Source organism: Callospermophilus lateralis, chromosome 8 (genome assembly GCF_048772815.1).
Source record: "Callospermophilus lateralis isolate mCalLat2 chromosome 8, mCalLat2.hap1, whole genome shotgun sequence".
Lineage (NCBI taxonomy): Eukaryota > Metazoa > Chordata > Mammalia > Rodentia > Sciuridae > Callospermophilus > Callospermophilus lateralis.
In genome coordinates, this window is record NC_135312.1 from 114,200,699 (window position 1) to 114,213,546 (window position 12,848).

Consider the following 12,848-nt stretch of genomic DNA (forward strand, 5'->3'; position numbering starts at 1 on the left):
TTCAGTGTTAAAAAAAAAATCCTCTGCTTTACTGCTTTAAATATCCTTTTAGATTAAAGCTTATCACGGTTCATGTCATAAAGAACTGGAGAAGCTGTTGAGAATCTGTCTTCCACCACCTTTCAGGAGAGACTCCTACGAGGCTGTCAACACAAGTGTTGAGGTGGCTGAGATCTGTATCACCCTCGGCCATCCCTCGCCGCCCCACCTGGCCCTCAGGCGCTGCTGCTTTCCAGAGGGCCCAGTGAAGCCCCTGGGTCTGTGCTGGCCCTCTGCCGGGAACTCCTCCCTCCGCATCTCTCCTCGTCCAGATCTTACGAGGCGCCGAGGCGCACAGTGGTTAAGAGCACCGACTGTCATCAGCCGGCTGAGCCGCTCCAGACAAGCTGCTTTACACTTGGTACTGTCCCCTCCTTGCTGGCAAGAAGCTCACGTGTTGTTACTGTAAGGATTAATCAAGGACACAGGGCCCACTGGTGACCCTCACTTTGTCACCAGTTCCTGCCCCTGGAGGCCTTCCCTGTGCTTCTTCTGCCCATTTTACTGCCCAGCTAAGGCCTGGCTGCTCTTCGGCTGTGCTGTCCAGCTCCTGTCAGGCTCCGTGCTTCCCCAAGGCTGAGTCCCCACCTGATGACGCGTCTTCCACGACCCTTAACACCTCCCTCGACATTTGCTGAATGACTGAAGGAAGTGTCCAGCGTCAGTGCCTGCATACCCCGATGCTCCCTGGGCCAGCTCTCAGTCCTCTCTCCACCGTCCTCATTCAAATTCCCTCCTCTCATCTCCCCTAAAAGGCTTTTGTGGCTTTATTTATCTAGCTTCATCTATGAATAAAAAGTGTCACCACTAAGGCTTATTTACCCAGCTTGAATTCAAGAATCAAAACTGCTTTTGCTGATGAAGGCAGAGCGTGCCAGGTGGGCGAGGACCAGCCAGGGGCAGTGTCCTTAACTAGGTTCCACCAGCAGCTGGGGCAGACCCATGCAGGCTCGCCACCCGCGTGTTGGCTTTTCAGTGTGTCATGAAACACCAGCCAGCTCCCAAGTCAAAGGCAATCAGACCCGAGTGGCCGATCCTTCCTGGCAACCAGCTCATCCCGAAATGTCTCCCTCTCCTTCTCTATAAATGGGATGTCACCTATCAGCCCGCCTTCCCTTCTAGAGTAAGGGCTCGGTTAAAGGCGTGATGTACAAGAAAGAGAAGAAACCAACACTGTGGTTGTTCACAGATTTGAGGGGGGAGAGAAGCGCCTGGAGAGTGGCTGCGCCTCCCAGACCATCTGTCCCAAGACTGCACCAAGGCAACCGGCCACGGAGGCGGCCTGCTCTGCACAGCATCCTGCTCCTGCTGCTGCAAGAGGAAGTGAGGAGCTGCCAGGAGGCGCAGGGAACCCAGGTGACATGAAGGCAGCTTGGTTCAGGGCCTGAGTTACAGCCCTAGCACGAAGCCTGACAAGCCAGCCCAGTCCCTGAGGCAGAGACAGGGAGGGCAGGTGGGCAGGGCGGTCAGGACAGAAGTGGTTCTGAAACGTGGCCTGAAATGCGAGTCTGAAAAGCCGCCACAGAAGGTGCTCAAGACCAAGACGGGAGGGTCTCAGGAGTTAGGAGGGAACCGTCACCCGTGCAGCTGGGGACAGTGGTGCCAGGCAGAGGCCCTGGCACAGACCCTGGGGACCCTTCCCCAGATTCTAACTGGAAGGTGCTGTGTCCCCGTGGGAACTGGACTCCCAGATTCGACTCATTTGCAGGTGATCATGCCCCAGGAAGTGCTACAGAAGTCGGCTTTTTAGAAGGGACAGGAAACCATCTCACTCTGAGAGTGTCACTTTGCTAACCTGAAAGAAGTGAGGGAACTAATCTCAAAAACTGCATTGAAAAAGAAGTCGGGGCTGGGTTGTGGCTCAGTGGGAGAGCGCTCGCCTAGCACAGATGAGGCATTGGGTTCGATCCTCAGCACCACATAAAAATAAACAAGGAAAGAGAAGAAACTGACACTGCGGTTTTTCACAGATTTGAAGGGGGAGAGAAGGTATAAAAAAGTTATTTTAAAAATTTACAATAGCCTAAAAAAAAAAATACTTGGGAATCAACCTGACTAAAGAAGTGAAAGACCTCTTCAACGAAAACTATAGAACGTTAAAGAAAGAAAGAAGAACTTAGAAGATAGAAAGATCTACCTTGCTCTTGGATAGGCAGAATTTATATTGTCAAAATGACAATATATATTTTGGATACTACCAAAAGCATTATATAGATTTAATGCAATTCCAATCAAAATCTCAATGACATTCCTCAGAAATAGAAAAAGTAGTCATGACATTCATCTGGAAAAATAAGAGACCTAGAATACCTAAAGCAATCCTTAGCAGGAACAGTTAAGCAGGTGACATCACTATACCAGACCTTAAACTATCCTACAGAGCAACAGTAACAAAAACAACATGGCATTGGCATCTAAATAGACCTGTAGACTAGTGGTACAGAACAGAGGACACAGAGACTAACCCCCATAATTACAGTTATCGTATATTAGACAAAGGCAAAAACACACACTGGAGAAAAGACAGCCTCTTCAACAAATGGTGCTGGGAAAACTGGAAATCAATATGCATCAAAATGAATATGCATCACTATGCACAAAACTCAACTCAAAGAGGATCAAGGACCTAGGAATTAAACCAGAGACACTGTGCCTAATAGAAGAAAAAGTAGGCCATCATGTGGGATTAGGCCCCAACTTCCTTAATAAGATTCCTATAGCACAAGAATTAAAATTAAGAATCTATAAATGGGATAGATTCAAACTAAAAAGCTTCTTCTCAGCAAAAGAAACAATCAGGGTGGTGAATAGAGAGCCTACATTTTGGGAGTAAATCTTTACCTCTCCTACATCAGATACAGCACTAATCTCTAGGATATTTAAAGTACTCAAAAAGATAAACACACACACACAAAAAAAAACACACACACACACACACAAATAACCCAATCAATAAATGGGCCAAGGAAGTGAACAGACACTTCTCAGAAGAGGATATACAATCAATCAATAAACGTATGAAAAAATGCTCATCATCTCTAGGAATTAGAGAAATGCAAATCAAAACTACTCTAAGATTTCATCTCACTCCAGTCAGAATGGCAGCTATTATGAAGACAAACAACAATAAGTGTTGGTGAGGATGTGGGGAAAGGCACACTCATACATGGCTGGTGGGACTGCAAATTGGTGCAGCCCATATGGAAAGCAGCATGGAGATTCCTTGGAAAACCAGGAAAGGAACCACCATATGACCCAGCTATCCCACTCTTTGGAGTATATCCAAAAGACTTAAAAACAGCATACTACAGGGACAAAGCCACATCAATGTTTATAACAGTTCAATTCATAATAGCTAAACAGTGGAGCCAACCTAGATGCCCTTCAGTGGATGAATGGATAAAGAAAATGGAACATTACTCAGCATTAAAAGAGAATAAAATCATGGCATTTGCAGGTAAATGGATGGAGTTGGAGAACATAATGCTAAGTGAAGTTAGGCAATCCCAAAAAAACAAATGCTGAATGCTTTCTCTGATGTAAGGAGGCTGACTCATAATGGAGTTGGGGGGGACATGGGAGGATCAGACGAACTCTAGATAGGAAAAAGGGGTGGGAGGAGAAGGGAGGGGGATAGGGCTAGAAAAGATGGTGGAATGAGATGGACTTCATCACCCTTCCATGTATGAAGACACAAATGGTGTGAATGTACTTTGGGTACAATCCGAGATATGAAAAATTGTGCTCTATATGTATAATATGAACTTCAATGCATTCTGTGTCATATATGACAAATTAGAATTTTAAAAAAAGAGGACTTAAAAATAGCATACTACAGGGAAAAAGCCCAGGTGTGAGTGACGCCCACCTGCCCCCCACCCCACACCCCATCATAGGTCAGGCTGTGTGTGCACCTGGCTTCATGAACCGAGCAGGACAGTCTCAAGCACTTGAGCTCCATTATCCGGGCTGACTGCCCAGGCCTCAGATCTGGCTTCTGCACATGGAAATGGAGCTAAGGGGACCTTTCGTGCCCGTGGCACAGGGCTGTCTGGCAATAAAAATTGACTGCCTGGGACAGCACTTGACAAACTGTCAAATGCAAACGAAGACTGAGCTTGGGTAAAGAGACAATGTAAGGGGCCTGGAGCCACCTTCTGTCTAGTGGACTGCAGGAAAGGGCCACAATTCTTTCTAGCTCTTCCCATCAAGAAGGGGCTTTCGCTCCATTCTTGAATCTGGGAATCCAGAGACTTGCTGCAGCCAGCAGAGAGCAGCAGACTTACCTGTGTGAGCCTGAGCCCCAGGAGATTATCCACACCCCTGCTCTCACTCTTGGAACCCACTGACCAGCCTGGGCTAACCTGCACCACCCCATCATCCAGCCACCCACCGAGAGTGTCCTAAGTGGGTCCAGGCAAAACCAGCTGCACTGGGCCCGGGTCAGCAGCACACGCAGGTACACACGCACTCGCACACAATCACAAGTGGCCGTTGTAAGCACTGAGTTCTGGTGGCGGTCTGCTACACACAGTGCTGACTGACGTCTCCCCCGAGGTGAGTCACCACGCTAGCTGCCTGCTCAGGAGGAGCACGGCTACAGACTGACATCCACGTGTCCAAGAGAGGACACAAGGGCTTCAAGTTCACACTCCCACCAAGCTCTGAGGTCTCCCCTCCCTCCCTGAAGGGCCTTGCCTGCTCTTCTCTAAGCCCAACAGCTCAAAGCCTGGCCCCTCGTTCTGCCAGTGGCACCTCGCAGTCCCCTAAAGGCTCACCACCAGCAGAGTTCTGGCTGTAGCCAGAAAGAACCTGAGGAGCAGGAAGTCGAGGGAGGGGCTGGCAGAGCACATGTGGCATGCCGGAGGCCCCAGTTCCATCCCAGCACCCAGACAGACAAAGAGGTCCAGGGACATGGGCCCCATGAGGCAAAGTGACCAAGACCAAGTAGCTACACAGAGGCAGGATCTGATAGTGATACAGAGTTCTGGGTTCTTTTTCAGCTTCTTTTAAAAATTTAAAACTTGCCCTGAATTAAATTTCAGCCTCTCATTCTCAACCTTTTCTCTGATCAGCTGCCTTTACCCCAGGAGGAAGGGCCCTCCTCTCTCTCGTTCCCTGCCAAAGAAAGCCTGGCTTGTCCACGGGTGGAGGGGAAAGGCCAGCGGCCATACTGGGCCTCTCCTACTGTGCTCCCCGGGACCTGCATCACAGTTCAGAAGATGGCCACAGTCACAAATTTGTCACCCCAGAGCTTAAATGAGGCAAAGCCAGGTGCTCCCAGGCCTGGCTGGCCAGCAGTACCCTTCTCAGCCCTCCTCTGCAGCACCAACATACCTCCCAGCGGCTTCCTGCTCTATCAGGTCCCCTCCCCCGCATCCCCCCACACACACCCCTCAGCCAGAGCTGATAAAAAGGTCCTGTCCAGAATCTCAGCGCACACCTGTAATCTCAGCGGCTTGGGAGGCTGAGGCAGGAGGATTCAAAGCCAGCCTCAGCAAAAGGGAGACCTAAGCAACTCAGTGTGACCCTGTCTCTAAATAAAATACAAAATAGGAGTGGGGTGTGATTCATGTGATTCAGTGGTACAGTGTCCCTGAGTTGAATCCCCAGTGCCTAAAAAAAAAAAAAAAAAAAATCTTAGGCTGAGCAGAGACTTTTACTTCTCCCAATTGAAATGAATAGTTTTCACCTTCCAGAATCCTAAATCACATTTATATTTTTAGCTCAAGAGCCTCTGAAAACACAATAAAGAGAACAGACGCCCTCCTCAGGACAGGGCTGGCCAAAAAACGGCCCTGGGAATGCACACCGTGCCTCTTTGTGGCCGGCAGCTGCTATGTGACCTGCTGGGGCCTGACAACCCTGCACATCACCCCTTCCCTGCACTGCCCTGACAGGAAAAGGAGTGCCCAGCCAGACCCCAACAGGCACCAGCCAGGGCCGCAGACCTCCTTCAGGTTTAAGAACACGAAGAGGAGGTTCTTTCCTGTGACATCAAAACAAAAACACCTTCAGATGCTCCTAGCGCCCTGGGGCCGGAGCAGCGCCTGTGAGCACAAACTAGCACACAGGCAGCTGGAGGGGCAGTGTGAAGAGGAGGCGGTGGAGAGGGCTGGCTGACCTTTGGTTAGAGCGGCAGGGGTCATATCAGACATGTCCACCCGGAAGAGCAGGTACTGCTGGGCCTGGATGAGGAGGCCTGGGAAGTCTCTCTCCACCGAGGCAAACTGTTCAATCTTGTTTTTCACAGATGCAAGGACCTGTCAAACACATTAACGATGCTAAATGCCCCACAGTGGATCCGCTCTCGGTTATCCATACGTCTTTCAGGTACAGCATTATGGGAACCATTATGATATCAGGCATTTGCTCATTTTTAACTGCCTGGGTGTTCTTGGTAGGGCACCCTCAAAACATCAAACTAAATGAAGCTCTGCAGTCTGTCTGGACTAATCGACACAGCGAGCATAACCGAACAGGGAAGGGAAGCAAATGAAACAGGACAGTGGGATTTTTGAATAATGACAAGATTGTGAGAAAAGAAGCTCACAGATGAGCATCCAGAAGATGGGGGGGCACAGACATACCTGATAGAGAGAGCGCACGCTCGGCTGGAAGACCATATTGGTGTTGAGCAGGAAGGAGCGCAGGAGCGGCTGCGGGTAGCTGGCTAGCTGCGTGATGATCCCAATAAGCAGCAAATTAACATGCAGAGAGTTCTCCAGCATGTTCTCCAGCTTTGACAGGACCACGCTGATGAATGGGCCTGCGGGAGAAACACAAGGCTTCAGGGCTGGCTGGCACCTGGGGACATGGCCCTTCACAATGGCGGCACCACTGGAACCACAGCCCCAGACCACCATGGACCACCAGGTGCAAATCCAGATGGGTCAACATATCCGGGCCTTTTCCTCCCTTAAGATCCAAACAGAAGACAAACCACAACCACAAGAAGACAGAAAACTATGCATAGAACTCGTCTTTCTGACTCCATTTTAATATTTTGAAAATTATCAAGGGCCTTGAAACAAAATCAGATGAAAAATTTCATTGTCAAAAAATTAAAATAAGCTTTCCCATGCTGCTTCTGTATTCTCACGCTGCCAGTGCTCAAAACGTGACATTCATCATCTCAGGTGGCTGTGCGTGGACCGCAGGGTGTCACGCAAACATCAGAGCCCACTTAAAGCTCTGGAAACAAGAAGCCTTTGGGGGGGGCTGGGGGCGTGGCTGGGTGTAGACTGCTTGGCTAGATGTAGGCCCCGCTCTACAAGACAACAGGAACCCTTGGTTGTCGAGAACAGCAAATGCACGTGAAATAATGCCCAGCACACAACAGTGCTGAACAGGCCTGGAGTGCCCTGAACCCGCGCCCTGAGAGATTCTGCTTCGTCAACTGTCGCAACGTCAAACAACAGGAGAAAAGAGGTGAACAAAGGCCCAGGGCTGTGACGGGAGTAGCCCTGGCAACACAGAAGCCACTCCCAACTCTCAGATGAGGAAGAGAAGGCCCTCAGTCCTGAGAGAGGGTCTGGTGGGTCACAGATCTTATAAAAGAAAATCCACACGACTACAAAAGCAGCTCATTAAAAAAAAAAAAAAAGTGGCAAAAAAAAGAGCTCCTGTTTCTTTGGGTCACTAAAAAATTAATATGCTTTATGTCTGAGTTCACTGAAGGCCCAGGGAAAACAAGGAATAAATAAATAAGCCTGGCATTAATAAAAATTACGTAAGCATGTTTTAAATTTTTACCATAAAAATGTTCCATTAAGCAAAATCAATGAGACTTTTGTATTTCCCCCAGTGGAGCTATTGATGATGCCACAAAGCCGTGGCATATTTACAGCCAAAGCACACGCCCCTTGATAAATAAACGCGCCTTATGAAGACTTCACCACCATTAATGCAAATTGAACAAAAACACTCTTCATCACAAGATGCTTCACTCGGAAGCCCTGGTAGGGTATGAGAGCAAAACCCTTGGCAAGGGAACAAGGTCAGCCCTAAGAGACGGGAATACCAGGCCAGGCACCGTGGCGTACTTCTGTAATCGCAGCGACTCTGGAGGCTGGGCCAGGAGGCTTGCAAGTCTGGGGCCAGTCTGGGCAACTCAGGGAGATTTTCATGTCTTGAAATAAAAAGTAAAAGGGCTGGGGATGTAACTTGGTGGTAGAGCAAGGATTAATCTTCAGTACAGAAGGGAAGGGGGAAAGGAGGGGAGGGGGAGAGGGGAGAGACTCTACAGGGGAATGACGGGTGACTACATACTCCTGTCTGGAGAAATGTCCACAGTCTCTCAAGAGAGTCTCAAAAGCCAGAGGAGGTGCCTTCCTCGCACGTGTCCTGCCAAGCAGCCTCTCTTCTCCATCCCTGGGACGGGGGCAGGCTCCTCAGCCACTTTCCGTGCAGAGGGAGTAGATGGGCCAGCGGGTGGAAGAGCCCCTGGAGAAGCCTACACATCACAACCCGGCGGTCTGCCCAGCGCAGGAGTCCCCTGGCACCCAGTGTGAAGGCTACCAGTGACCTTCCCATCAAGAACCACAGAAACGTCAGCGGGGGCTTCTCGGAAGGCATGCCAGCCCAATTTTGGCTTTGCGGGTGGATCTCCAGGGGGAGGCTGCTGCCCTCAACCCCCAACTCTGGACCATGTCTCCCCACCCTCTCGCCTGCCCCCCCTGCAGTCTCTGGCTCGGTATCTGTCTCTGTCCAGGTGGTGCAAAATCGAGTCAATGAGGCCCTACTTAGGTGGGAAGAGTCCTCTGAAAACATGTCCCCACTGTGATCTCATGACTGGTCCCAGACTGCCCATGTCCTCATCCAGCCACCATACAGACATGAAAACTGCTGACCGCCAGTGACCAGGGGAGACCATCTAGACCATCACTACTACAAGTTGGGGAGACACAGCTTGAACCCCACAAACGGGGAGAGTGAGTCTGGAACAGTATCTCATCTCAGTGGCAGATCTGGGCCAGGCCAGAGGACGGCCACACAGCCCACCACTGACACTGAGGTCCACTCATGGACAGCAGAGGCGACGCAGTGCCTGAGGGACGACAAAGCACAGACCCCACGGACCTGTCAGATCCTACTTTATTCTTAGTTTCTAGCCCTTTTTTTTTTAACTGCTTAGCAAAAAGCAGTTGCCCAGGGAAACTGGAGGTCAGCTGAGATCAGCAGACAGAGCCACGTCCCGGAAAGCCACAGGTGTGCGTGGGGAGGGAGCGGCGGCTGCTTTCCCTGTTCTCCTAGGAGGACAGGTAAGCTCCCGCCTCCCGGGGTCGGGCTCCTGAACATCCCACAAAGGCTCCACAAAGGCTCCAGTGTTAAAGGCCTGGTCCCCAGACTGTGACACTACTGGGAGGTGGCTCCCATGTTAAAGGCCTGGTTCCCAGACTGTGACACTACTGGGAGGTGGCTCCCATGTTAAAGGCCTGGTCCCCAGACTGTGACACTACTGGGAGGTGGAGCCATTAGGAGGCTCACCTTAGAGAGAGGAAGTCAGGTCACTGGAACATGCCCTTGAAGGAGAAATGGGGACCTTGGCCCTCCTCCAGGTCACCATGAGGCAAGCAGTTTCCTCCCCAGTGAGCTCCTTGCCATAATGTGCTGCCTTCCCAAAAGCCCAAAAAGCAATGGGGCCAAGCAACTATGGACTGAAACCTCTAAAACTGTGAGCCAAAATAAACCTTTCCTTCTTATAAGTTGATTGTCTCAGGTATTTTATCACAGCAACAGTTAACAAACCACCATAAAATATTTAATTTGTCAGAATGACCAAGACAATTTCCATTGCCTATCCCTGTCATTCAGTTCTCTTCCCTCAAGTGTCCTCATCCCGTGCCTCCATCGATCCTGCTCCTTCTGCATTTCCCAAATCAAAGAATGGAGCTGCCATTAGCTCTATTCTCAGCTCTGCAAATTCTAGCTTGGAAACATCTGAACGTAGACCTACACACACACACACACACACACACACACACACACACACCCCACCGTGCCAGCTCTGCCTTAGGTCAGAGTTTCATCATTTCTTGTCTGAATTCTAGCAACGAATTTTCTGTTTCAATAGAGATTAAAATGATCTTTAAAGTGATCATTACATGCTATATATAATGGTACAAGGGTATTAACAAAAAAAAAGGCCACCTTCATGGAGGAAACCCCTGTCCCTGTGTCCTGTTCACAGATTTTAGTATATCCTTCCAGAAATGTTTTATGAATATAATAATAATAGCTGAATTATTGAAAACATTTATTAGGTACCCCCTGTGTGCCAGCCAGTGTTCCCAGGCACTTAATACAACCACCCTAGGAAGCATATTTATTATTTATTCCATTTAAAGATAACGCAGAATGCTGAGTGCACTCAGTTAGTAAACAACGGAACCAGAGTTTTAACTCATCTGCGGCCAGTGCTCTTCACCAGCACGCTCTCGCCTCCCAGGTGGACAGTGTGTCCCCCCTCCCTCTTCCAGCATGTTTTTCAAACCAGTGACAGCACTCTGTGCGCTGTCAGGAGCTTGCTTTCCCACTAAGGACACATCCTGGGGACCACGGGACCAGCACGCACACAGCTGTCTCATTCTTCTCAGGGCCACCGACTATTTGATGGCTAAGGGAGTGGAGTCAATAAGCCAATCCCCTGTTGGTGGGCATCAGGGTTGCTTCAGGCTTTTTCGATTGTAAACAATGCTGCGATGAACATCTGTGTAGTCACCTCTTGGTGCCCAAGAATGGCTACAGCCTTGGAAATGTTCCTAGAAACAGTTGCCAGGTCACAGCAGTGGTGACTCCTGAACTCTGATACAAGGACACAGACTTTCACTGTTCTTCCTGGCACAAATCTGTCCCCACCCTACGGCTCTCTCCACACGCCTGCCAGGCTGGCTTGATCCTCACGGCCCTTCCTGGCTTCAACACTTCAAGGGCTTCTCGGTGCAGGGGCACTAGTTCCCCTCTTCAGCTTGGCGCAAAGACCCCCAGGCTTCCTCTCCCACCTCCCTGCCCCTCAGACCCGCTGTCACACAGGCTCCTCTGCACCCCTCATTTCCTCATCTGTTTCAGCTGGGCTTCCCTCAATCTGCAGCCCCTCCTGGGGAAGCCCTCCCACTGGCCCCTCAGAGGACAACCAAGTGCATTCCTCACTAGGAGAGCACAAGCCTTCCCCAGCTCTCCTCTCAAAGACTGGATTTTTTCTGTTTTGTGTCCATAGCTAGCTCCTAAGTATATAGAACCTGCCAAATATTATGGTATCAATAGAAGACTGCTGAATACATGAACAAATAAAATTAGATAAATGGAATGTTGTAGTTTTGTTGGGAAGTGAATTCATTTCAGTGGAAACTGGGACTCCCTGGAGACAGGGGAGTGAAGCCTAATGCTACAGAACACATTTGGAAGTTTGAAAACAAAGCTCTCATATGGAGAGAAGGGGGGGTGTTTTCTGAAGCTGTGTCCAAAGGAGAAAAAGGCACAGTTTTAGTTATATTGACCTAGATGTGAAAAACACCATGTTTTCTCAGTTCTCAGGTGTATCATATGTAAAGTGCTGACAAATTTAACAAGTGTTGCTGATAACACCAAGGTCGCGGGTTCGTTCCCCGTACGGGCCACCAAATGCCGCAGTCTGGCTGGGCACAATTCAGTAGCCACTTGTCAAAAGAAACTAACTTTATTTAGAACCACACACGCCAAACAAAACAGCTCCTCAGGAAAAACCCTCAGAGCCCAACTGCCACCACCGGCTTCCCACAAGCCACTTCCCCCAACCACCAGCCTCTCCACCTCCACAATCCTCCTGCTCTTGAGGCCGATTGGCTGGGTCGTGTGGGCGGAGCCAAAAAAGTCCCCCAATGAGCAGCTCCGTGAACTGAAAGGGCAGGGAAACAGCCCAATGAGCATCACCACAGAGGAGCCAATCAGCTAGATGTTGCTGGGGCCGCTGTGAGCCAATCATCAGCTGGCAGTCTGAAAGTTTGCTGGGGCCCCTTCAGCTCATCAGCTGGCAGTCTGAAAGTTTGCTGGGGCCGCTGTGAGCCAATCATTAGCTGGCAGTCTGAAAGTTTGCTGGGGCCCCTTCGCGCTGTGGCTCTCAACATGTTGTATTAGCTTTCTCTCCTAAGCTGGGCTTTGCTTAAGCATCTCCCAGGGATGATGCTCTGGGAACTGGGGAAGGCTGGCATTCTAAAGAACAGCATTTAGAACCAAGGAGGAACTTGATGTCCCACGAAAAGGCCACAGGACTAGGCTGGGATTTCTTGGTGGGCGAGAGTGGATGGGACAGGCCTCCAGTGAGACTGGGAGGCAGAAGCTTAACTTCTGTCCTTTCCCTCAAGCTGAGATCTCTGGCTCCCTCCCTTCCTCTTATCAACTGGGAAACCTGAGATGATCTAATCCTTTTTACTTATGATTGACTGATTGGATTTTAATTAAAACTTGTTCACACTGAAATGTTATCTCAGCTAGAACCTCCAGCCTTATAATTGTGGAATTAGAAGCTTTCTCCTTGTTTAAATAAACCTTCAGGCATCAGTAAACAGATGAATAAATATTGGGGGAGGAGAGAAGAAGAGCCCCTTAAAATTTCATTAAGCCTACTTGGCTGGACCAGAGGGCAATCTGCTGCTGTCATCCATCTCAGGGGACCCTGGAGTAGGTGAAGCACAGCCCCCCGCCCCCCGCCACCTCCCAACTGCCTGGGAAGGAAAAGCATCAGCTGAGACTTCGGGCCACCTTCAGGCACAGTAATAATGCCCCCCCACCCCAGGAATGCAGCCAGTCTTCACAGGGCCAAAGGGAGGGCC

The 12,848-nt window shown here is 49.8% G+C and overlaps 1 protein-coding gene across 5 annotated transcripts in view; it reads right to left on the bottom strand.

Moving 5' to 3' along the window:
- Positions 1–12,848, bottom strand: part of Fhip1a (FHF complex subunit HOOK interacting protein 1A) — a 241,577-nt gene that overhangs the window by 8,435 nt on the left and 220,294 nt on the right. For all 5 annotated transcript variants that reach the window (XM_076865272.2, XM_076865274.2, XM_076865273.2 and 2 more), the window contains 2 exons: positions 6,630–6,808; positions 6,164–6,302 (listed from right to left, as the gene is read on the bottom strand). In XM_076865272.2, the coding sequence (XP_076721387.2) occupies positions 6,164–6,302; positions 6,630–6,808 (318 nt within the window). The remainder of the gene's footprint in view (positions 1–6,163; positions 6,303–6,629; positions 6,809–12,848) is intronic.